At 40.9% G+C, this 25,847-nt stretch overlaps 2 protein-coding genes across 2 annotated transcripts in view; both read right to left on the bottom strand.

Annotated features, from left to right (window-relative positions):
- Nucleotides 1–24,251, bottom strand: part of Secp43 (tRNA Selenocysteine associated protein) — a 197,258-nt gene extending 173,007 nt beyond the window's left edge. The window contains exon 1 of the mRNA XM_065485834.1: nucleotides 24,248–24,251. The gene's annotated coding sequence lies outside the window, so the exon portion shown is untranslated. The remainder of the gene's footprint in view (nucleotides 1–24,247) is intronic.
- Nucleotides 89–19,831, bottom strand: ERR (estrogen-related receptor). The gene is made up of 9 exons (XM_065485829.1): nucleotides 19,592–19,831; nucleotides 8,773–8,898; nucleotides 6,642–6,800; nucleotides 5,648–5,774; nucleotides 5,362–5,589; nucleotides 5,138–5,302; nucleotides 4,127–4,329; nucleotides 3,892–4,064; nucleotides 89–2,907 (listed from the first exon to the last, which is right to left on the bottom strand). Exons 1-9 carry the CDS (start codon nucleotides 19,625–19,627, stop codon nucleotides 2,745–2,747), a joined length of 1,380 nt encoding a protein of 459 aa, XP_065341901.1. The 5' UTR covers nucleotides 19,628–19,831; the 3' UTR covers nucleotides 89–2,744.
- Nucleotides 24,252–25,847: the final 1,596 nt, after the last annotated feature.

Here is a 25,847-nt window from a genome sequence, read left to right as displayed (position 1 = left end):
CGTTTTATTCTGTGTCACTTCCGCAACTCCCTAGCACCATTAAAATGGTAAATTTTATTAACGCTAAAATTGGTTAAATTGAAACGCATTTTGTGGCATGGATAGAAATTTATTACATTCATTTTTATGTATAACTTTGGTTCAAACAAGGCAGCTGATTATTCATCTGGAAATTTAACAAACGTGATCAGCGTTTTGATACTTTTCTGTCTACAAATCAACAATTTTCAGCACTCTGAAAGAACGTCGCCTCTCGAGCGTGAACAGTTTTTGTACAACAAACTATGGAGTATTTTTAAGTCAATAATTTTTAAAAAAGTGATTTCGACTCGTACAAATTGTTCAGAGGTCAGAAAAATACAACTCCCTTGTCTCAAGAATTCGGACCAAAAGGCAGATCATGACAAATAATGTTCTATCTATTTACTCTGTGTCATCAAAAAGAGTAATCATAAGTCGAGTCTAAATTAAATCATTTACTTCAGTTTCAAGAGCAATAAAAGTTGAACAGAGAAAACAACAACGAAATCAATAAATGAATATTCCTCCATAAAAATAAGCAACTATGACAATGATACAATAGAATATTCAATAATTATGCACAACATTTATGCCAAGTGTGTTTGTGTGTGTATGTGTGGATAAAATATATGCATTTCATCTCAAAATGTGTGTTTGTGTGTGTCCATGGGTGATGATATTGTTTCATTTAACATCCCAAGTACTACACTACCAATGACGTATGCGAGTGTATGTGTGTGTCGTTTTAATAGTAATGTTCACTTCTCCAGCCCCAGAATTACTACGATTACTTCTTAATTAATAATATAACAATGCGCGCGGGTTAAATATATAGATTTCAACTATCCATCTTCGCAGGCTAATCCGTGTGTCTGTGTCTTGGTAAAATATAATTTCATTTTCGTTTAAGAAAACCCCGCATACCGTCCAAAATTAAAAGTATTACTTGCATCAGACATGTACACTTTCATGAAATTAGAATAATCCTATTTGTTTTGTCAAGGAGAATGTATAAACCAGAAAATCATCGTGATTGAACAAAATTGGAGTTTTAAATCGATTTTTTTATGTTTTACCGCATGTTTTTGTCCAGTTTGTAACTCAACAGTAATTCTAGATAGAACATTTTTGACTGGTGGTTCATGTTCACATCACCAACGTGTACAGGAGAGATGCAATAAAATACTATGTTAGGGGCGGTTGGACCGCAGGGTTTCCTTGTAAGTTGACCGGCGGTTCTCAAATTGCAACACTTAATTAGTTCCTCTTTCCTTGATAATAGTTGAAACTGAAGGGTTTCGTACTAACGGCTTGCCTAAATTGCGACATGTTGTAAATGATCAAGATCTTTTAAATTGCAACCCCTCGATTCGTGGCTATCTGGTCTAAACATTTCGTCGATAACAAACAGTACATTTATATGGCTAGACAGTCTTTTAAAAACGCATTCCCCTAATGGGTCTAATAAAATGGTGTGTAGAGTTCTGATCGTGTGTGTATCGTTCTGCTCTAACCCCAGTTAAGTTGACAACTAATGGCTAATTATTATTAGAGTTAGACGCTCTCCCTTGCACGCGCGCGCGCGAATATATATAATGTATATATATGCGTAGTAGAATATGTATCCGTGATTCAACTGTTAGTGACAATGTAATCATATTCTGGCTCAGTCTTGTTGTTATATTATTTCGCAATCAACTAACAACTCTTAAAAGAAAGGAACCTTACCCCCAGCAATTGTTGATCAACAGGGTTCGAATTTGCAAGCAGTGCGCTGAATCCAGTGATTAATTAACGAGGCCCATGTACAAAAAACATGCAGCTACCCAGGTTTGTGAAACACGAGAACTGTGTGTGAGTGAGTGTATGATTTGTGTACTTTGTCCAAAGAAATCATAATAATATTGTTACACGCGTGATGCTGATACAAATAATCAATTAAAAAAAGATTGGCACAAAACGAAAATAGCTTTCAACAGTTTACAAAAAGATTATAACAAAAGAAAATTAAAGCATAATTATATATGTATATAACCAATCAACTCAAAAGCATCACAAAGTTATCATGTATACCCATAAGTGGCGGAAGTTATGCACAAACTCGATTCTTGCGGATGAGAAGTAAGTATGATTATTTGCACTTTGAATCCAAAACCCACCGAATTCCACGTATGTGTGTGTGTCGCGATCTCTTCTAAAGAGAATTAATTTGCATGCGAGCAATTTCCGTAAATGACAGTAGATTTTAGGTGCTCATGAGTCTTACTCTCTAACACACATGATTACACGCGCGGTCCTATGGACCGAAATGGATTTTTAATCACTCGATTGCTACCAACTACTCTTACTTTCTCTCTCACCTTACACAGTCAAATTCGCAAAATTGATGAAGTTATGTCATTTACCAACAGCATTTGGCTTGCCTCGAGACGCTTTTAAGCTCTCCGCGGCAAGTGTTCGACTTCAAAAAGGATCACAAACAGAAGTGTACCTGTGTGTATATATCTATCAGAAACAAATGCGGAAAAATAACCTCTTTCCCCCTTCCTCCCTCTCTCGGTGCTCGAGAGCATAATAATTTTGGCCAAAAAACTTGCACCTTGTGATCACTTTTTGCTTCCGAAGCAACACACTCATTTTTCTAAATATCTCCTGTCGAATCGCAGTTTCGCAAGTAAACAATTAAGAAGTAGTATTACGAATCAGTCTCTCAGTGAATCAGGTCAACGATGGCATGCCTCGAGCATTTCCACAAACAGCTTATTCATCGGCACCTTGGCGTCGTGGCGCACATCCGACCAGAACCGTCTTATGATGAAGTCCGCCTGGCGCAGGGCCGGCAGGCTCAGCAGCAGTTGTTGCACGTGGTAGGCCGAGGTGTTGGGCCTGAAACGTGACCAAAATACTATTAAAAAACTCATGTACAACGGTACCCTTTGCAAACATTTCAATGCACAAAAATTCACTACTGTTTGGTGTAATAAGACTGGGGGAAACCAACAGTGTCAGGGAAATTCAGTATTTTTCAGATTTTACTAAAAAATTCCACTCATTTATAAATTGTCTGATAAATTGTTTAGTGAAATTCAAAACACGAAAATTTATTTATTTATATATTCAAAGTTTGGTCATTTAACACATAATTTAGGTGTTATACGGGATTTTTTTAAATTTAATATAGTTTTTAAAAGCATATTTTTGTGAACCCTACTCAGCAGAAACACTTCCGCTCTAAAGATGTGCATGTGCATTTTTCTGAAACTAAATTTACAGCAGAAATGGTGCTGAATGTAAAAATTATAGGACCGAATTCCGAATTACAGAGTGATAATTCAAAATCTAAAAACAACCTGGTTGCTGTTGTAAAACTAATTCATAAGAATCGAGTGGAATCCAAGCTTAAAATTTTCATAATATGCGCAATTAGAACCTTAAGAGCACGAACGAAACACCCTGCTATGCCCATAATCTTGTTCCTGAGCGCCCTAATAACTTTCCTAGGGTCAAAGTGCACATTCTAAAAGTTCTCAACTTTGCCTTCCAACGGTGTGCAGATCTTGCAGATCAAACCAATACAGGATCAATAATTTATAGAACCATACAGATAAAACGTATCAAAACTTAGAGATTCCAATTCAGTGGGGCCAAAATATGTTGAGGCTAGTGTGTGAAAAGTTGAGTGCAAACAGAGAGAAATTCAAGGCATATCTCAAAACTTGTCGAAATAATTATTATCGCTTTGAGGCAGATCAAGATTGTGCCAACGAAACAGAAAGCAAAAATAAATATTTTAAGCTGCACACTGTGATAAAAATTTTATCATTAGAGAATGTGTTGGGAGCAACACACAAAACGCATTATATTACATACCTGAGTACAGAAACACAGTCGGTGAGTGAAGTAAGAACCGTGTCCCTCAGTTGCTTCAGAGGAATGAACTCGTCCACGTTGATATCAGAGTTAACAAGAACAAGGGCTTTCAAAAGGAGGTATTCCTCGCGGGCTAAAGACAGGCGGCTGAACCTTGACAAAATCTGGATGCACTGAAAACCAATATAAATGGTCAAAATGCTAGAGAAAGGAATGCAGCTGATCAATCACTCACATGCTGATAAATCTCAGTCGCTCCACTTTCACGAGCCAACTTCTCGTCCAGCCAAAAGTCAGAGGCGAACTTCAGCTTGCCGCTGCTGCCGCCGCTGCTCGAGGACATCTGCAGTGACCGGAACACCAGGGTCAGCGTCAGGATTTCTGCCCATGTGCTCTGCAGGAGCCTCATTTGGTCGTTGAGGGACAGATCCATGAAGCCTGTGGTCAAAATTCAAGCTTGAGAAAAACATTTTTTCGTACACACTGGTAAAAACTGGTTGCAGTTTTTATCACGTTTTATCACGTGAATTTTTCGTGATGACTGATATTTAGAAAACGATCTTTGGACCATTATGTTCAAAATTCGTTAGTGTTAATAAAAGGCCCTGAGGAAGTAAGCATGCTTCGCAGTAATATTTTTTCAATAAAAATTAAATCAGGGGGTTGAAAGAGGTGAAGATTGAGCAACCCCTTGTAATGTCTATTTTAGCAAGGTGAATCTTATGGTAATTAAGCCCTTAACTCTTCAGCTAGTCCGAGGAGATTTAGACAAGCCTAACAACGTTAAGTTTTTAAATTCTGATGGTTTGAACCCGAGAATAGGAATTCAAAACGCGAAAAAGTCGAATTTTGTGTTCTTTTTCAGGTTTGGATGTGGAATTTCTCCAACAATTACGAACACTGAAATTTTGACACAAATTCACAGATGTTATGGTATAAGCATATTTTCAAAATTCCAAAATTCCAACTAGAAATCAAAATTTAGTAGCAACCTATAAAAATGAAAGTTTAATTATGCAATCTAGAAAAGACTGCTTTCTGGTGTAAATTTCGTTGGGTTTGCTTGACCTCTTGACAATTTTTCCGTTGACCCGTGAAAATTTGTCAATTGCAAAATAAACACGCTCTATCAAAGTGGGCCAAAATTTCAATGAATTTAAATTTATAATTGAATAATAACTCACGATATTGGGAACAAATTAATTTCTGAAAAAAGCAATCCTTGTCAGTAAAATTCAAGACATACCTGGAATCTGCTTGGCCCAAGTAATGATCCCAACGAGTTCTCTGTCGTAGAGTTCGCTGAGGACGCTGATAGTCTGGTACTCGCTATCCGCGCTGTGGCAATGGTCAGGACCGACCTGCAGAATTTCAGGTTCGCAGTTGCCGAGCACCTCCAGCATTTTATTTTCTGGGAATGTTTAAGCGTAAAAAAATTCTGGAAACAATTATAAAAACTCATTCGTTTACCTTCAAGTGAGGGTTTCGCGACGGGAGCGGAAACGTGCTGCATTTGGTAGGGCATCTCAGGGTTGCGACGGTACTTTTGCCTGCCTCCGCGGACCCTGTCCAGACGGACGCCTTCCTTCAGCATGCCCATGCGAAGACACTTCTGGAAGCGACACGCCTGGCACGCCTTCCGTCGTCTCTTGTTGATCTCGCAGTCGTTGGCAGCAGGGCATGTGTACTCAATGTTACCTATAAGCCGAACATGCAGTCGATGGTCGACTAGAGCAAGGGTGAGGGCGGGCGTTACCTTGGATAGTCCTTTTGAAAAATGCTTTGCAGGCCTCGCAGGAAGCAACACCATAGTGGAAGCCAGATGCCGTGTCACCGCAAACTAAACACAATCTGCGGGGCGAGTCATCTTCTTTCATGCTTTCCTGAAATCACAACACGCACGCCAGTTTGAGCCACGGTGATCAAACGGGCGGAGAGAGGCTGTAAAAACAGCCCCGACGACACCACGGTCCCCCACTCACCATGGTTCTAGGTCAATTTCAATGGCAATTTGAGAGCTGTGATTAAATGCAACTAACAATCTAGCAGCGAAAAGCAACAACGGGAAAAAGGAATATGAAAGAAATTTGGTAGGCTCAGTTAGAATTAAAGTCTCCACTACCTGGAAAGTTCAACAGGAGCGCAATGAGAACAAGAAGCATCCCCAAAATATGCCATTTAAATTTCCGAAGATCCTGCGGAGCAGACGCGTTGGACGGTGCTTGCGTGACAAAGGTATCGTTTGCAATGACTCACGGCTTGCTCCGGCCATTTCAATTTCAATTGGCGATGGCCAAAAATCACAAAGTGAAATGAGACTCCGGCGTCGCTCCTCCCCCTGTCAAATTACTCGAACACCTCTGAAAGATTGGACTCCATCTCCATCAAAGTTTTGTTTACTAATCGCGCGAGACGAGAAGCTTCCAATGTGTTTTGATACAGGCAAAATTGACATTGGCGATTGAGGTCAAAAATTCACTCGAACACGATGCACGTACATTTTAACGAAGTTCCTATATGAATAAATATTTGAAGCGTATTTCAAGTAGAAAAATTATTTTTGACGTGTGGACCAGGAAATGCAAAGCAGCAAATTCAAAATAGAATGAATTATTTAGTTTAGTATCCAGAGTTGAAACAGATTTTCTCCCCTCTCGATTCATAAGCGAACGATGGATGCTATTCTGAGCACCGCAGAACGATCGAGATTGCTTTGGAATTAATTCAATGTGCATAATTATTTATTTTACCTCTGTCCTGGTGATCATCGGGTCTCCGATGGATTGCGTTGTGCTCGAGCAGAACTGCCTGTCGGGGCTGCCGGGAGAGGTGGCCCCGGCGTCGACGAACGCGAACTTAAGACATTTGGGCGATCGCGGCGTTCCTTGGCTGTCACTGCAAATTTCCATCTGCAACAACAGACAAAATAATCGGCTTTTAACGAAGGCCAGCTCAACTATTATCACGACTCATGCAAAACCTACTCGATTTGTAATTGGAAATACGGTCTGGTCATCCCAACACCATGCTCCCCACCGTGTACGTTGTCCCGAAATCGCGGCGGATAGGTGTATTTATTCAGACGGACTGCGAGGGCTTTCGAAAGGTGCGCTCCATATGCATGCGGCATAATGACATGGCCAAGTGATGCAAATGCAAATTCGCAAGAATCATCCGTCACCTGCTGCTGCTGCTGACGCAGCTCCCTCGCCGGCCCCATTCCCGAAAAATGAATGATGCAAAATGATAATCGCGTCCTCTGTACAATAGTTAAGGTCACAATTTTCGACACGTAATCGTGCAAAATCGGACGCGCACGTCCGCCCCGCCGACGGGAAGACCTCGCACGCCCATCCAGCCCCACGGGGGTGGCCGGCGGGGGTGGTAGCGCATCGGCCGGCGACGCTCGCTGTCCGGCCGGTTGTCGATTGTCGCGTGACCGCGCCGAGTTCCAGACGCCGACACGTGACGACGCAAGATCAGCCGCGGCGGCGTGACTCGAGGAAGTCACACCGCAAAGTCAGTCTTCGGCCGGCCAGGGCTATTCCTACTCGCATCCCCTCCACTGCTCATCGTCATTAGCCGATGAAATTAATGGACAAAAGGTGCCGGATTTGATTTTTTTTTTCTTTTCTCATCCCAGCGCCCGCCGGTCGTTAGCAAACTACTCATTTTCTTGACGAAGATTAATTTGAAGCGATTTTGACCGAAGCACGTTTTCAAACAGACGTCGACAAAAAAATCCCCTTGCACGGAGCAGATTTTCAGCCGTCCCACATCAAAGAAATACGGAAATTCGACCGCATTCATCGCGAAACTCATTTTGCCGACATCAAAGCCTGGAAAACGAATTTCGTTTCAATCACATAAGCGAACGAGACGCAAAAAACATTCAGATCCATTCGTGCTGTGCACATATAAGACACACGCTCCGCATATTCTGCGCACAACATTCAAATTCGGCGCTCATTTGCAAACGCCGGAGATTTAATTAGATTATGGATGCATTTATTCGAGATGGCGAATGCATCAGCGGCGCTCATGAAACATTCACGCCGAGAGACTTCGAGAACGGGAAAAGTTTCATGAACTATTTTTACTTTCTTGCAACGTAGACAAGGTTGGACGATGCGTTTTTCCTTGCCTCCCGGCAGGGAGAGGTCACCGATGCATGTTTGCGCGACTGAATTCGATCCATCGTTTCACTGACAGCGAGTCTTCTTCTTCTTCGGCTTCCTCAAGGTTAGTCTTATTTTGACTTGGAGATGCAGTATATGGATGAGTATAATTTTTTCCCTGGAGCAAGCGACCAACGGCGAGTGAGAGATTTTTCCTCTGCATTATTTACCAAGCAGTGAAAGCAAATATGCACGCGAGGGGACGCCAAAAACAACACAAACTCACAGATCAGGGGAGCCCGAATTTGCAAAATAAATCTGACGGACAACGATTGGGTAATTCAGCACGAACCATTTCTCCCGACGCTCTGAATATGCAATTAATTGCCCTGTTAATATGGAAGCATCTTTCACTAGTTAACGTAACAAATTAGGCATTCGCACTAATAGCGTGGCATTGACAACAAGCCGTAACATGGACAGGGATGATAGTTTAAAAAAAGTGGGTTTTTCGTAGTTATCGCGACAAAAATGATTTTCCAGAAACGAAAACTAATTTTAAAGAAAAATTGAAGAGAAAGATAATTTGAAAACCACAGAACACATGGTCATTTCATAATTCATTCATTTCCCTTAACTCCGTGTGTGTGTTTTTCACTATTTCCTGTTTTTCGACACGAAACATTTTTGTGTCTCTTTCCATTAATGTTTTCCGGTCATATGAAATTGTTGGCACCTTTAATTTATTTTAAATTCAAATTACCGTGGTGCTGGGCGAGTAAACGTTGCTGTTGGATGGCGAACAAGGCTGGAAGTTGGCGTGGTCCACCTCCTCCTTTTTTATGTTCAGGTTGTCTCCCTCATCGGTGTTGCCGGACATCATGTTCACCTGCCAATCAGAGAGGCGAAAATTAAATCCATTAATCTGCAAAGGTGCGGAATAAACAAATACTACAGACAGAATGATAAATGTTCCTTGGATCGAATCGGCCGGCCAGGCGCGATACAATTCACGGAGCGCGCGCGAATTGGCAAAAAGAGGAAACTTATGCAACCCCTCGTGTTCGAGCGTCACGCAGATTGCATAAAGCGCGATTCGCAGGCGCTCGTGGACGTCAATGGATAAATTATTCATCAGTCTGTCTGTCTGTTGGCCGAGTTGATAAATCAGCCCGGCGGCTGGTTAAAATCAAAACTTCTTGCTCTCCAATTAAAACGATCAGCGCAACAATTGTATTCGGCTATTGCTTGGTTCGATTCTAACGCAGAAAGGCGAGTTTGAAATCAACTTGTTTTTCAAGTTTTCATAAATTTCTAAAACGAGTCTTCTTGTGCGCACCTATCAGCCGGTGGAAGATTAATTATTGAAATTATTTCTCTTGAGATCCACGCGCGGTAAAACTCGTTCCGCCGACGTCACCTCTGATCGCATTCAGCGCAAAAAAATACAGTGAGTAAGCAAACAGAACGAAGCAATTAAAGAGTTGGTCCGTGGTCCGTCGAAAATTGAAAAGAGCTTTCGCGAAAGAGAGCGAGAAAGAGGCTGCTGATTAACATGGAGGGAAGATGAGCCGGCTTGGCAAATGTGACGTGCATGTAATGTAATGTTGTTGGGCCGTGCGTGATGATAAAGAAGGGGTACGGGGGCCCAGAGGGAGTCAAGGCCGCCTCCTCTGCCACCATAGACTTGCGCAAGTCTTGCCTATTGCCAGCCAGCGCCCGCCGAACGAACGAGTGAGCGAATGCGAAACCGAGCGCTCTCGCTGCCCAGCAACTCTTTCTTGCGCTTCTTTCGCGAGTAATAATAATAAACGTGGTACATAGTAACGGCGTCGCCAGTGCCACTCGTCGCCTCCCATCCATCATATTTCTCGAGCCTTCTTGCCTTGCTTTGACATCCCTCGCGCTCTCTTCTGTTGTGAGAGGGATTTTGTCTGATGACTTTGTCGCCCGCGCCGCCTCCACTTTGGCAGCTTTTCATTTTGCATTCGCACACAAAATGACGCAAAAAGCTGCAGCTTCTAGATAGCAGCTGAGGGCAAAGTCAAAACGTGTATCATTAAAATCTAGCAAAATCTGCGAAGAGCAGATCCAGATTTTCTTTTCGCTGGACTAGACTAGAATTCGTCGGTCTTGCCAAGATAATTTTTTAGGTTAGATAAATTAAAACATTTTTAAATATTGTTATTGGGCTGCTCCCTACTTGAATTTCCTGTTGTGTTTTAATTAAAACAAACCTAGCGATACCAAAGAAGTGTCGAATCTTGATCTCTACCAACCTCAACATAGCTGACGTCACCACGTACTGATCCTCGTTGTCCAACGCTTGTTCAATGACCGACTCAAAATATTCAACTGATTTTTAAATTTGTGCTGATCATGTCCTTCAAAGTCTGTCACTTGAAAGCACAATTGAAGGCATGCGGTAACAAATATATCCTATCAAGAAGCTAACTGTTGGCAATTGACTCACTCTAAGGGATTCTAAGTTTCAAGCACTGGTTTGCAAAAACGCATGCGCTCAAATTTTGCGCGTGTGTTTCCCCATTTACCTTTTCTTTGGTGTCTTACTAATTTGAATATAATCATCGCTAACTTTTTCCATTTCACAGCGACACAATAAGTTTCATATTTGCATCTGCACACAATTTGTATTAATTTGTAATAAACGGACAGCCCACGCGGTGCATGTTTTGAATAAATTACGAGTTGCTATTTATTTTAAATCCTCCATACGTGATCAAATTGTAAATCAAAAGAGTCCGGTGGTGTCGAGCGTGTATATGCGGAGGAGGAAAAACAGACGTAAAATGAGCAACCCAGCTGGGAATACCAATACCAGCTTCTCACCTTGACTAGTGCCAAACACAATAAATTAGCGTTCTTTTCTATTTTTTTGTACCAACAATGAAGCAGGCCATCGCGTGAAATAGGCAAAATCTATGCGGATGAAAATCTACAAATGAGTTTTTGTTTCCCTGACGCACTCGAGCGACTATTTGCAATGCAAAATCGCAGCCAGAGACCGAACGATCTGGAAACACTCACATGTGTGTGGTGTAATGGAAGTATAACAATATACTAATCAAACGGTCGTATTACATAAACCGACTGACTGACATGCAAAGCGTGCATGTACACACATACAGTCGAGAGCTGGTGCTGGCAGAGCGGCGGTATTATATTATAAGTTGGCAAGGACGAAGGGGGGCGTAACCAGTGCAGAATTAATCGAATCGCTTCGTGTTATGGTCAAGGCTAAATGTTTGTGCACCATCCTCTCTCATCAGGGATCTCGTCTTCCGCTTTATAGAAAGAGCTTTGTTCGCGGCCCTCTAATTGGAGCCGCTGAACAATGTAAATAATGCGCTTTTACGGAGAAGCCCCGGCAGCTTAACACGTAACATATCGCTGGAATAAAAGAGGTCGCATTTTGCAACGAGGATTTATCTCGAATTTTGCTCGTTGAACCGATGGAAAAAGCTGTATTTTTGATCTTTTGACTCGGCGAAATGATTTAATCGCTTTAATTGCGAGTTCAGAAGGGGTAAAATTTAATAGCCTTGAGATGGTTTTGATGCATGCAATGCTTTTTGCACTCATTTTCTGCTTCAAACTTCAAAAGCGCCGGAAACGTCAATCTTGTAAAAAGAGACTTACTTATTGCTTATAATGCTTCAATTCTTATAGCTCTTAAGAATAATTGAAGTGCAGGATTGGACAACAATTGAAAATATTAGAATTGTTGTTTACAGCAAGTAATTGATCAAATTTATTTTACGATTGGCAATAATCAAAAGAGGACCTTGATGCAAATAAAATTAAAAATTTGCCAATTTTCTCCAGAATTTACACCGCTCGGCCATATTTTCTAGGCAGGTTTTGATTCGTCTCGTCGGTGTTCACCACTTTCTTGGGAAACTCCTTGTTGGGAAATAAAATAAGGTTTCGAGTGAGGAGACAGTTCTATCTATTTAAAAAAACATGCTCACTTTGCAGCCACTTTTCTCACAAATTTGCTATGCTACCTAAGTCAATTTTATCTTTAACTGATGGGATTGGATTAATGCTGTGGCAACGTGGATTTGCCGGGGTGTAGCAGTATCAATCCTCTTTTAATTGAAATCATATTCTAAATTAGTTTTTGGTGCACATTATTCTGTCTATGTTTCGTAATTTATATTGATTTTATGTTATGAAGACAAACTCGTGAAGTTTCCTTCCTGTTTAATAGTAATGTATTTGTAAGATTGCCTACACGTTTTCTCACGAGTGAGAGTGTCAATTTCAACATGTGACTTGATAGAATATGAAACCCGCTTTTCATTATTCTCTGAAAAAATTGAGAATGATACAGATGTACAAAGTTATTTATATGTATTTAATTTCGCGTCTATACGTCACAAACGCCATGATGATTGGCGATTTTCAAACGAACTATTCAGTTTGCGTGCAGAGGCAATAAAATTGGCAGCGATGAGACGAAACTGGCTTGCAGTCTCAGTCGGGTGGTAAAAAGCGGTGGAAGCAGCTGGGCGCGCGAGAGCTATCGATTGGATCCGAGACCATAATAATGGAGGCCCCGAAATAGCACTTACTACTCTCGACGCGCTCTCGCAACGTTGAAAATAAAATTTCCAGCCCCCGAGAATGCACTTGTTCTCCTTTGGGCAGGCCGTGGGCCGCGAAAAGCGGCGAGGAGTGCAATTACGTGTTGAGGCAACCGACACACAGACGCTCATTGTCTCTCTTCGCTCTCCGTCCGCACTTTATTATCATGTGCCTGCTGATTCAGCCACCGCGGCCGCGTATTTATGTGTGTGCGTGCCCGACCGACTCTCTTCTCTGAACAAATACAAGGCTCGTTGCATAATAATCCTGCCTACCGTGTAATCTCGTCTCGCGAATTAAAAAATAAGGAGTGTTGCACAATTAAATTATTGTCAGCGGCAGACGCAAAAATTTCCAGCCTTTACTATCATTTTCCCACATGGCGCGACTTAAGGTTGCGAGCCGGATGTTTCGAAAGCCTCCCGCAGAGCTTTTTGCGTGTATTTGCTCGAAATCTTGATGCTTTTTAAGTAGTTGCGTTTCAGAGTCAAGTAAGGAAGGATTGGCACTCGTATTACGCGAATTACGTTCCCCTTTTTTAAGACCAAAAAACTGCTGGCTAGGCTGATTAGATAAATTAAAAATTAATCGAAATGTGATTTTGCATGTTAATTTTCTCATTCCACTGATTGTATTATCTAGAGGCTGCATGTTTTGACCTACCATTAATCCGCCTAATCTTGCAAACGCAGTGTTTTTCCCACTTATCAAAAATTTTGTTACGTCAGTAAAATCAAACAAACCAAGCTATTTAACGGGCTCCATATGAGCTTAGAATCATCGATAGAAAGTAATTTATTTAAATTTAAACTATAATTTATTAAATGTAAAATAGTAACTTTAAAACACCGTGGCTTGTTCAAATCGAATGTCTACTGTAATTTTCAGATAATCTATTTTCACAACATTACTTTTGGAAAATTGTTTATCAACATCCTGGAAAACGTTAATTGATTTTACTTACAATTTTTCTCTTCATGCGCAAACAAAAATGTTGGCAAATAGACGTGAAAGTTTCAACATAAAAAGGAAGTTGTTAATTTAAGCCGAGATTCTTATTTTACCCCGAAGGAAAATTACGGAAAAAAGACTATCAGAATTAAAAAGTTAGTAGAAAGGAGAAAATAAATCACAAGATAGAATGAGAAACTTTTCCTATCTTAAAATATTTCAAAAATATTTAGTTCAATATATTTCTACAAACTTTACCAAATTTCAAATAAAAGAATTGCAAAACTCTACGCGCATTTATTCGGGATGGTAAACTATTAGAGCAATTTTGAAAGAAAAAAGTAAATAAAAAATTCTGGTACTGCGCAGCGAATGTTTTGGCCCCCTCAGTTCTCATCAACAGTACTTTACCTCCTACACAAAATTCAACTACAGAAAATTCTGGATCAGCGATCGTCAAAAACATCTGGCTTTAGTCATTGCTTATAGCAATAATCGAGAAGAGGATACGATGAGTGACGTGATCTTGTCAACCCCAACACTCGGCCTCCCTGTAATTTAACCATTCCCTTATAAAAATTCATCCTTTGTAATGGAAAGCGAATTTCAAAGAGTGAAATTCTGCATTTTCAACACTAGAATTCGAGAAGGAAAAATTTCATCGTCCATAACTATTTATTTCTGTTACATATACGGAGCCGACCTCCTATTAATTACTTTTTTCATATTTGGTTTGGGGTATTGTTTGTGATTGTTGAGAAATTATCATTTGTTTATTATCACTGTTTGTTGGAAAATCGTTGCGCAACAGAAGAGAGATATTTTAAATTCAAATTAGAATAGTCAATTCGCAGTTCTCACAAGTGCCGAGCGTTTAACTGCAACGGGCGCGGTTCAAGCTGGTTAATTCTTACTCCAATTTGAGTCGTTAATAATTCAAACTAGATTTCTTTGTTCAATACGATTTGCTGTTAATGCTAATCTGTTAAGTTCAAATTGAGAAGAATTTCGCTCTGAAGTGAATTTAATTTTGTTAAATGTCCTTGTGTTCGACTAGTAATATAAATGAAGAAAAATCAAGCACCCGAGTACAATTTCATCCCTCTTCCTTAAATTTCAATGGCCGTACAATCTCAGAATATTTTCTCATTCCATCTAAAGATTTATTTTCTTTTAAAATTTTCTTGAAATTTCATAATTTCCTTACAGGCAAAATATAAGGATAATTAACCGTGGAGTAGTATCTCAAGCTCACGTGATTATGCACTTTCCGTGCAGCTGAAAAGTCATTAGTGCAGCTGCAAATGATTCGCGTACCATGCTGGGGCTAAATCGATCGCACGGCGCCGCACGGATTCGAAAAAGAAAAAAAGGAGTGAAAAGCTTTCTGGAAGGACCTACCGCACAACTACATAGTGCTCGGCAAACAACGTAAAGAGCAACCTATCCTATTTGGTAGACGTAAGGTAGCCTTGAACTTGACACGCCTCCCTGGCGACTCTGTCAAGGCCACGCATCACTATAATATAACTTTCCTACAACCGGCGCTGCGGCCGAGCTGGTGCCGGCCGAAATTTACGCGATAGCCACACGCGACGCATTTTCGGCTTTCGCTAGGCAAACAAATTTAAAGCTTTTTGCACCAGCCCTTGCCAAAAGTGTTCTTCTCCTTGAACTTAATTGCACGTCTTTGGCGGCGGTGCGTTGTTGGAAGTGAATCGCACGCACGCGTCAGTAAAAATAGTAATCCGCCTCTTCGGGCTAACAAACCGAGACGTTTCTTCAATTGCGCCCGAATTTAAACGAAAAGTACATTAAACAGCAATTTGTATTTATGGCATTTTTCAAGGCTGTGAGATAAAATGTCGTGACGAGTGCGATTAAACGGAGGAATCCGCGCACGGCACGACGAACGAAATATGTTGCTCAACAGACACGCTACCCCTTTCTGAGCTTCCCTCCTCCACATGCACGCGGGTGAATTTGTTAAAACTGCATTTCCTGCCGCTGCTCACGCATGAAAGGGAGAGTGCATATAAGTAGTAATATAAAAAATTCCCGTCTGCTGCGCGCAGTCTCTCTCTCACTCTCTAACACACACAAAAAATGCGTGAGTGTGTGGGATTATATTATAAAAAGCTAGCGAGTGCACAATCAAAGCGAGGTTGGTTCTCTCGGCTCGGCTCAGCTCAGCTGCTCGGCCGGCGAAGCATCAACCAAAACTTTTTACACCACAATGCACCACGGCAACTCCGCGCTATCATGATTAACAAGTGGCAGGGGTACAGTTGCGGCAAAAGCCTGGCTGAGACTGACTCTCGGCTGCCGGCCCGACACCGGCTCGCTTTCCAGCCGCCTCTATTTACATTTATTCGCTGTCGAATTTGAGCAGACCGCAATCACCTCGCTCCATTTTCTTTCAAATGGCAAATTTCAGCCACAAGTGCGGCATCGAGTCGCGCAGGACGGCAGGAAAAATTGCTGAAAGAGAGCCGAAGCGGTTCGACTGGTACCAGAGCTGGTTTCACTTTCATTCGTGAATAAGAGTAAAAGTAGTCGGTGATTAAATTGAAACGTTTTTTTCTAAATGAAACACTTCAATGCGGCAAGTTGATACTTGCCGCTTCGTTCACATGAACGATTTTTTTCCGTTGGGAATATTTTGACATTTCCAAGTGTACAAGTTTATTTTAGTCAAGTAAAAATGCAAACAACAATTAATTATCTTAAGTCTAAATGTTATTTAAGAATAATAAAAAGAACAGTTTGTAGAAGGGGTAGCTGCCAATCATTTTCCCGGTTTGATTGATGTGCTGTTGTTCGATTAAAAACTGTTCCGCCACTATCGGCCACAAGACCGGAAGAAACACAGAAGAAGCGAACAAATAACAAAACTGTTTTCACGAATAAAAAGAAAGTAATTGCAAAACACAAGTGTAATCAATGCTCCATCCTGCCTTAGTTAATTTTCTTGTTTATTTTCTAAAGACTATCTCAACTTTTATCTCCATCTAACTTCCTCCGCGAACGCAATAATTCAGCGACAACTGGCTTCGTGCGGTGAACAAGTCTTAATTTGCATGCGAATTCGGCTTCATGCCGCGAATCGCTTTTCCCTCTTTGGGGAAACAGAGATTCAAGGTTGGTGAGCCCACTCGGGGCATACCAGACCATCCACGGCAGATGTAATTAAGACCAGACGCTCATTGTGGCGGCACTGAACCAATCCTCAATCTTATCTATTGTATACAAATAATTACGGCAGCAGCAGCACCAGGCGTGCCTCAAAAATGCCGGGTAGAAGTGAACCTCCTCGTGAAAATACACCTCGCAACGCATTTCCATTTGTATTTAAGTTCTCGCGCAAACACACTGGGCAAATAGAACTTGTCATTCGGAGCGCGTGTGTACTTTTACACACGACTTCTTTATCTACCAAGGCAATTCTTTCCTTCATGAGCAAGCAATGTCTGAGAAAATTTCCAAACAACCGATTTCCTGTTAGTGGCTTATGAAAAACGAAGATACAAAAAATGCGCTAGCTTCGTGGAAAGTGCGCGCGAAATTTGTGATGCAAATTAGCCATTCTCAGAATCGGAATAGACAGAATCTTCTGTTCTATCACCCGAATTTTTAGCACTGCGAAATGCCAAGGCCAGAAGATAAAAAATCGAGCAATTTGCGGGAATTGCTGCCATATAAAATCTACTTTCGGCGAAAAGCAAGAGAGGTTTAATTTAATTACGATAGGAATAGGATATTTTAATGTAATTGTGTTCCATAAAGTGAACAACTCGAGCAAATTTGAAGGCATTACGAAATCTCACAATTAAAAATCTAACAATGGCAATTAATTTGGGCAAAATGTAGCCTGAGTCCAACCCATTCATGCGTGAAATGAAAGAACAATGATTTGAACAGGAAGAAAAAATTGGCAACTTCGTGTTTTCCCGAGTTTCCGGTGAAACGAAATTACAAAATCGCTATAAAAGTTCAGAAATTTGGTTTTACAAAGGGGCTATATTGCAGCAACTAAATTTATCTGGAGGAAATATTTTCCCCACAATACGCAGCAAAACAAATAAAATAACGGAAAATTTATTCTAAAAAAGATTCACAGTCATATTTTTTAGTCAGCCCATCATCGTCAATATATCCTAAACAAATAGACATTTACAATTAAATTTTCTGAAGAACTTCTTTCCAAGAGCGACATTCTATGCGGCTGGTTTTTAAGCGTTTCAAGTTTCAAGACGCAAACTCATTGAGCATAAATCATGAATAAGCAACGAGTCACTTGAAATAAAAGTGTGTGCATTCTTTTTCGATTTCATTACGGCGGCGGACAACGCCAGTGCATTGTTTTGGGGGCAGCAGGAAGGAGAGCAACTGGGTCAAAGTGGAAATAATGGCGGTTACAAAAAAGTCAAGGCTGTCCGCACGAAATTAGCATATTCATGCACAAATTCTGGCATTCCTGCGTCCGTTGCCAAGCAAATAGTCGCGATCTTCGCGGTGTATTACCAAGCAAAAGTGAATTGCAGCTCATCAGCGAGCGAGAGAGCGAGCGAGCGCACCTCCTCGCCGTCGTTGCTATTTGGATTGACATTGGCCTTGGGATTTTGATCCGTTAGCAGCGTTCGCAATCGCCTCGCGATCAATATTATTGTTTTTTAAAGAGTTTTGCTATCGCGCTCGGCACCCCAGCAACTAGATTGTCCGGTGGATTTCGTATTTTTACCTCCAATCGAGAGGGTTTGATTTGGTTTATTTTCAAAAAGGAGTATTCAAAATTTAAAATAGGCTGAAATCATTAATTTGTTTCACGCAAGAAATTTTCTTGGTACTTCAATTCTCGAAAAACTTGATGTATTTATTTATTTAATTTGAGACAAAAGGTAGTTGTGTAAATTTTAATGGAAATTAAATCAATCAAACATTGTTACTCTTTAAATTTTATTTCCACTTTCAGGAACCATGACAACTGCGAAACACAACCTGCCTAGTAAAAGTGCTCTTTTTATCGCCATGGCGGCCTCACTCGTGTCATTTAAAAACGAAAGCGAATTTTCCAACTTCCATTTCCCGTCGAGCTAAAAGCCCATCTGCAGCGGAAACTGTTCTATTTGCCGCGTCACGTAGAGAGACAGAGAGCTAGCCTGCCTCAACGCGGATTGCGACTTTCCACTAAAAACCACACACACACACACGCCTGCAGTGCACGCTGACAGCGAGAGCGATTCCGAGTCGCAGAGGAAATTCGCTTCCTCCGTGCAGGGAAACTGCACGCAGCGAGATTGGCTGGCGGCGGAGGCTTGTGGCCGTGCAGAATGCCAAAGTCTAGGTCAGGGTGAAAAGGCTCGAGGACGAATGGCAGGCACCGCGACAAGATCAATAATCCGCCCCTTAGCCCGCCACCGGCAGGCAGGCCCCAATGCAGTCGCTCGCAACATCCCGGCGCACGAGGGTTGCGTGCCGAGGCACCCCTTCAACTGCTGCACCCGGTTGCATATGTACAAACGACGGAAATGTGACCAAATCTGGCGCGACGCCAATTATTTGTCACGAAAAATACGACTTCTGTTGTTGGATTCGGTTCAGGTTTCGCGCCTCGAGATCTACCAAGTAGTGTGATTTTATTTTGAGCGGGAACAGTACTGCGGGACTGACCTGATTTCGGATTTTTCTTGACAGCCGCTTCCAAAAAATTTAGTTGAGACACTACGAAATTTTGTTGACAACAATCTACTGAATAGTATAAACAAATTAAAAAATGCTTTCGAATGGCATGTTAATTTACGACAGCGCTTTCCTGCAATGAGTAACTTTTGAAATTACCAACTGACCAAAACTTACTTCTTGTTTAGGCACAAAAAATTTTTTTTCGACTATTGACAAGCACGATTATCACCGAGTCCAGTGAAACAACAAGGCAACTCTGCCGGCCGGCCAAGCCCATAAAACAACGAAATCCTCGCGAGGTGCGAAAAAGAACGGTGTGTTAAAGTGGGAAAACTCACCACGTTTTCCATCCATCCATCGTCCATGCGGTCCATGCTTTCTTTGGCAAATCGCTCTCACTGGCACACCATTACCAGGTGCAATCACTGAACGCTGCACTTGTCTCGGCAAAACAGACGGACGATTATTATGCAGGCGCAGATAAGCAGCAGCAGCAGCAACGAGCTAAAGAGCCAACCAGCGACCCTCCTACTTTTTCCAATGCACTCAGCTTGTGTGGTGTGGTGTGTGTCTGGCAGAGTCGCGAGCGAGGCCCCTCTCGCCGCCCGCCGCCGCCGCCGCCACCGCCGATAAAACGCAAGCGCCTCTACTGGCAAGGCACGCATACGCGGTGTTCGCCCGCTCGCTCGCTCTTTCGCCTCGACTGCGCTTTTTGCCGTTGCACCCGTCGCGGCCCGCAGCCCACCCAAAAAGCACCAAGTCGACGGGTACTTCCCGGTCTGACGAGGAGAGTGTGCGACTGCTGGTCAAAATCACTAAAAACAGACACCACCGGACTTGAAGAAAAAGGGTTGTAAAAACTCCGAGTAGGGTTGAAATTTTATCCACTACAGTGGTCTGTCTTCTTTTGCGATTTTCTATCGCAATATGAGTGAAAAATCGATTTTTGGATATTCAAAATCTATAAAGAAATTGAACTATTTATTGATGATTGCTATTTAATTTCAAATCACTTTTCACGTCCACGTTTTGGCTTAAATCTTTTATGTCCCTCCAGCTTAAGCCAATGTCAATGGCAAAATAAAATCAGGAAAAAATATAGAAATGCTCAACGAAAAGTTATTTAACGCGTTGAACTGGAATACAAAAATGCGTTTTTCTTTTGCAACCATTATACAGAGTGGAAGATCTGCAAATTGAGTTTAAGATTAGGAAAATCTCTTTTCTCATTTCTGGACTAAACTAAACACGAGGAACAATAATGGCCTCAAGGTTAATCCGCGCAAAACACAGGTGCTTGTAGTGGGTTCAGAATTTGTACCGATTTTGGTCATTTATGAGTCAGTGATTGAAAATGTTCATAGGATCATCTATTTAGGGACCAAAAATTTATATATGTGTAGGTTTTCTTTCATTGGGAAATAAACAATTATTGAGAATTTCATTTTAGCCAAATTCCCGGTGTGAAATGGATCACGAAAATTGTCATCTCAAAAAAAGGTCCAAATTTTTCATCCCATTTAAAAAAAAATGTTTTACAATCAAAGCGCTTTTTTTATAAAAAAAAATGTAATTGTCAATCTTTTTAATATAACTTTCAATATTTTGGAGCCGATTTGATCAGGCTTACATGTACGCTTTAGATAAAAAAAGAATGAGATAAAACCTGACGAAATTGTTAGGAGACCAAGGCGCCTGTAGGTTGCAAAATGAAGTTACGGGTCCGTTCAAACCCAATAATTTAGCGCTCAGCGTGCTTTTAAAATGATAAGCGGAACATCCTATATTTAGTATTTCCCAAGAAAGAGGCCTAAGTGCATTTTTTAGGCCACGACTTTTCACTTGGAGGAAAAAAGACCGAGCATTGATTGAGCGAAAAACAAGATTAAAAAAGCGTTTCTTGGTTTGGAAACGTGCGCATGACGATAGTCAAGCCGGTGATTTTGCAAAATGCTCCCATTTCTGGAATGTTTTCTCTATCCTCGAGCGATTTTCCTTTTCAAGCATTATTTATGATTCGGCAGAGAGGAAACCTGAGAAGACCATATTTATAAGGCAGCCCGAATGATTTACGTCATTGGCTATAGCAGATTATGCAAAATGGTGCCGGGTATTCTGCGTGGCAATTATTACTTTGCCACGTCACGAGGATCACAGTGAGAATAATACAATACATCTGACGAAACGATCGGTCGCGGTTGTAGGCGTCGTATGCAATTTCTCGCCGCCGCTGTAGTTGCCACCGCCGCAGCCACGCACGCATTTTGCATTCTGCCCTTAAGAGAAAAGACGTTGAGGAAGGTTGGACTTTCTAAGAGCCGCGCACACACACACCATTCTGTGTGCATAATATGCAAAAGTTCTGTAAACAGCCTTTATCAATGAGCTGGCTTTAAGAAACAGCGTTCACTGTCACATCGCGGCGTGTGAGCTCGCACAGATAAGTTCAGCAAACGAGGCGATGTAAATTCCTGCATTGGAAAAATATATCGATGTTTTGCAACGGAAATTCCGAGACGCACAACCCTATTTTTATACACGCATATTGCAGTTTCTTTGCATAAAGCGAGACTGGGGGAAATCGGAAAAATAAGTTTGACTTGGTTCGCACCTATAATTCTCCTTCATATATATTAAGTGTCAAAAAATTCTCCAAATTTCTCCTCTCCGTGAGCATTGGAAATACATCGTAATCAGTGAAATCAACTGCTATATTTTTAAAATGTTTGCAATATAAGCAAAGATAAACTATTTGCTGGTGTTGCTCATTTATTGCAGATGTTTACTATTTCTTAGTTATATTTATTTAAGAATTTTTAAAATATTTTTCTTAGCATTTAATGATAGCAAAAAAGCAATAAAAACGTTCATGAGGTATCAGGAACCATTGATTTAACACACGATTTCACTTGCATTGTTTCAACAAAATAATTTTTGATCAGCTATTTTTTTATCAGTAGGAGCCATCCTAAATTACTTTTCCCAAACAGGTCCCGATTGTGGGATGGTTTTAGATGTTTCCTGAGATGGTGCCTCCACACTTGAGTAGAGGGTTTACGTCAAAGATAATATACTGTTTTATCAGAGAGGCATTTATTTCTTTCTTTCACAACAGTTTATCTCTAACAGTACAAATTAACGTTCAATTTATTAGTCGTAGCTCTGTTGCCGATCGCTACACTCGAGAAAGATGAACAGGCTCTACGCATTTGAACAGTCCGAAAAACTAAATATAGATTTTTCCACCTATTGCTACGTGATTTCGGCCGTTCAACCTATAGCCTTCGTTCTTTGAAAATTACTAGAAGGTTTTATTTTCTTTTTAAATGAGTACTATTTTTATCCTTACCAACATCTTTGAGAAAAAAGGTAGTCAAAACTCTAACCTTGACTGGAGGTAGATGATAATCCAAGAGAAAATTTATTAAGTGGATCTGTAATGCGAAATTCTAAATTACTCTCAAAAAATTTGGAGAGAGGTTAAGTTTTCTGTGAGTGCCGTGTAATTGGCTGTAAAGTTTACATGCTAATCAAGTGGTGAGCATTGTCTCCCTTTTGAAAATCATTATTTATTTCGTCAGAAGAGAAGTGTATCCCACCGTTACTTATCGTGACAAGAGGAATCGAAATCTAGCTAAAAATAATGGACAAGTGGTTTGATTTATCGACAAATTATGCAAATTTTTGTATTTACAGTAACTGTTACTTGGTCCTAATTTAGCTTACTGTGTATTTAAGAGGTGAACTGTTACTCAATTCTTCAAAAAATAAAATGGATCACTAGCACAACATAATACTTAATTATTGACCTGTACGAGCCCACTTTAAAGGGCAGTCAAATGATTTGTCACAGGAACAGCAACATTTAACTCATAAAATTTAATGCCGTGCCATTTTTACGCAATGATTATGAAAAAATTAATCAGCAAGAAGCAAAAATAGATTCCCCGCCAAGTTATATTTTAAACCCAACTATCTTTCGACATACTGCAGAAGTGCAGAAATGTAATATTTATAAAGCAGTGAAAATAAATTACACTCGTCTCATTCTTAACCTTCTCTCGGGCTATTTCTTTTCTCTATTTCTTTCATCAATCTAGAGGGGAAGATAGCAGGTCGAATTACAAAGTTTGTGCAGTGGTTCCTCTGATCGCCGACTGACTTCAAAGACTACAAATACGAACAGGAAGAATAATGGCAATTGGCGAGCGGTGGGCAAATCTGCGCTTTTGGCTACCTCCCTTTGGCAGCGCGGCTCTGTTATTTCCCAAAGGGAAGCGTGGAAAATTGGCGTCGGCTCGTTATTTCCAGCGGAGGCCGCGCGGCAGGCCGGCCGGCGACGAGCAGTCGTTGTCGCACATTGCTGCTGCCGCTGCCTCGGCTCTGATGCAAGAGCGGGTGATGTAAAAACCGTGACCTTGCCAGTACATAGAGCGTCGTATATTTACTTTGGCATTATAATACGTATACTATGCATGCACCGCTCGGTGAGCATTAGAGCAAGCAATGAAGAGCGCAAATACGCGCGCACTAAGAGAGTGTGTGTGTATATATGTGCATCCGAGTGCAATCCAATCCTCGCATGCATATTCTGTGCTAATTTCTCGCGCAAGATTTATACCCGCTGACGTAATTGTTACATAAAACCGATTATTGTGTGTGTATGAGAGTTCCACTCGGTCGGTCCAGGGGGAAGTTGTTCTTGTAATTGTCCGATTGTGAGAAGATTTCTCTCATCGGCCTTGCCTGATTTGTGCATCAGCTATCTGGACTTTGTCATTTCTACTACTTCTAGCATCAGCGGCGGCGCAAGGCCAATGCCAATCAGCTGTTTTTGGCTCTTGTTCTTTGGCACCGCGGTCATTTGCGCCATTGTTGCTTGCCAATTTCAGCGAATCTGAAATTCCACGTTTGTGCCACTCGCTCGTGTGGGAATAATCGACATTGCCGAGTGCGCAATAAACGAAAATCAACTGCTTTCGACACCGTTTGATTGATGATTCGCCCTTGAGTACATATTTCAGGGGATGGAACTAAAAAATTCAAAGATAAAGAACTGCGGATAAAACACATACCGACTTCCTTTGGAATTTTCAAGGTTGGTTATTTTCAGCCTTAATTAGCTTTTAAATTATTTTCATTGCTGAAAAACGTGCGCCGGGGCAAACAAAGAGGCTCTTGGCGCACATGCGTCTCTATATTAACGCTGTGTCAGGCGTAATTACCGGTTGCGATGATGTTACGTGGATTAATTTATCATAGGAAAGTAAGAAGCGGCGAACGTTTACGGCTTCGGATTTGAATTATTATCAGCTCCGTGTGAAGAGATAAACTTGGTAAAATTAGAAATCATAAATGTGGATCGCCTGTTATCTGCTTGGTACTTTGCAGCTTGTCTCATCACGAAATAATGCGAAATTTCACAACATCGGAGCCCTATGCAAAAAAAATTAAGCCATATATTTCTGTGGATAAGCAGTTGAACTCTTTCATTAATTAAAAGTTTCGCCAATCGCCACAGTTGGTATTAATGTAATTTGGCTATATATTTTTTACTATAAATAACTTTTAAAATATGGAAAAGTCCATATTTTCTATTTAAATCAGTTTTTTCCATTAAGGACTCAATTTCAATTGTAAATTCTGCGGGTGAGGGTGATTAGAAATAAATTAAAACATTTAAAAATGAATCCCGAGGAAAATAACTTTGACAAGGAAACTCCTAGGATTCGACGTTTTGTTTTTTGGCAAAATTATTGAAATCGTTAATTATTCAACGAGTTAAGATAAGAGAGATCTATCGCCAGGGCAAAACTGTTGATTTGACTGAGTTTGCGAGTTATGGAGCTCCGAAGATTAAAAATTATTGCGCGAAAAATCCTAGCACCTGAGTGATGTTTCAAAATCGAAAACCCCTAATTTTTTGTCCGTATTATGTCAAAAACGGTCCAATGATCGATTTGTCTTATTAAACAGTGCATATAAAAACCAAATTTAAGTTAAATTGAGGTTTAACTGAATTTTTAAATCTATTTCGAAATGAAGAGCCTTTTTCTTATAACCCCAAAGATCGCTAAAATCCTCCAATAAAAATATCCACCACTTTACGTGGATCACATCAGGAAATGGTTTCGCCAAAACCTAAAACATCAAATCCTAAGCGTTTTCTTGTGAGACTATTTTAGTGCTCTAAATAAAATTACGTTCATAAATTTTTCATAACCGAGCATGTTTCAGTTAAAAGTTTTGTTTCAATTGGAAGAGTCAAGTCGAGAGACCGCAAAGAACAAAAGTGACGGAGAGAGCGTCTGAAGCCATGCCTCGGCAGGTTTAGCTGGGCCGGCATCCCATCTCTCCTCTCTCGCGCACACACAGGTGGAAAGTAAAAGTGGTCGTTGCCTAGAACCTGACCGGCTCCGCCTCTGGACCTAACCGAAGCACAATCCCATAAAGAAAAGCGGCGGAGAGCCGGTTAGCCTTGAACTTGACTACTCCGAAAATATATGTATACGTGTACGCTCTCGCTCATTCGGACCGCATTTTTATAATACACATTATTCCACTCGCTTCGGATAATTCTTTCCTAGCATCGTA

Source organism: Cloeon dipterum, chromosome 3 (assembly GCF_949628265.1).
Source record: "Cloeon dipterum chromosome 3, ieCloDipt1.1, whole genome shotgun sequence".
NCBI lineage: Eukaryota > Metazoa > Arthropoda > Insecta > Ephemeroptera > Baetidae > Cloeon > Cloeon dipterum.
Note: the sequence above shows the minus strand (reverse complement) of the source record. Positions and strands in the feature narration are given on the sequence as shown.

Bases quoted from the DNA above. Each gene is read 5' to 3' on its own strand.
- ERR (XM_065485829.1), bottom strand. From the start codon at position 19,627: ATGGACCGCATGGACGATGGATGGATGGAAAACGTG. The intron at 5,775-6,641 runs GTAAAATAAATA...TTGTGATTTCAG, and splicing joins CGATGATCACCAGGACAGAG to GAAAGCATGAAAGAAGATGA. The intron at 5,303-5,361 runs GTAAACGAATGA...AAACATTCCCAG, and splicing joins CGCGAAACCCTCACTTGAAG to AAAATAAAATGCTGGAGGTG.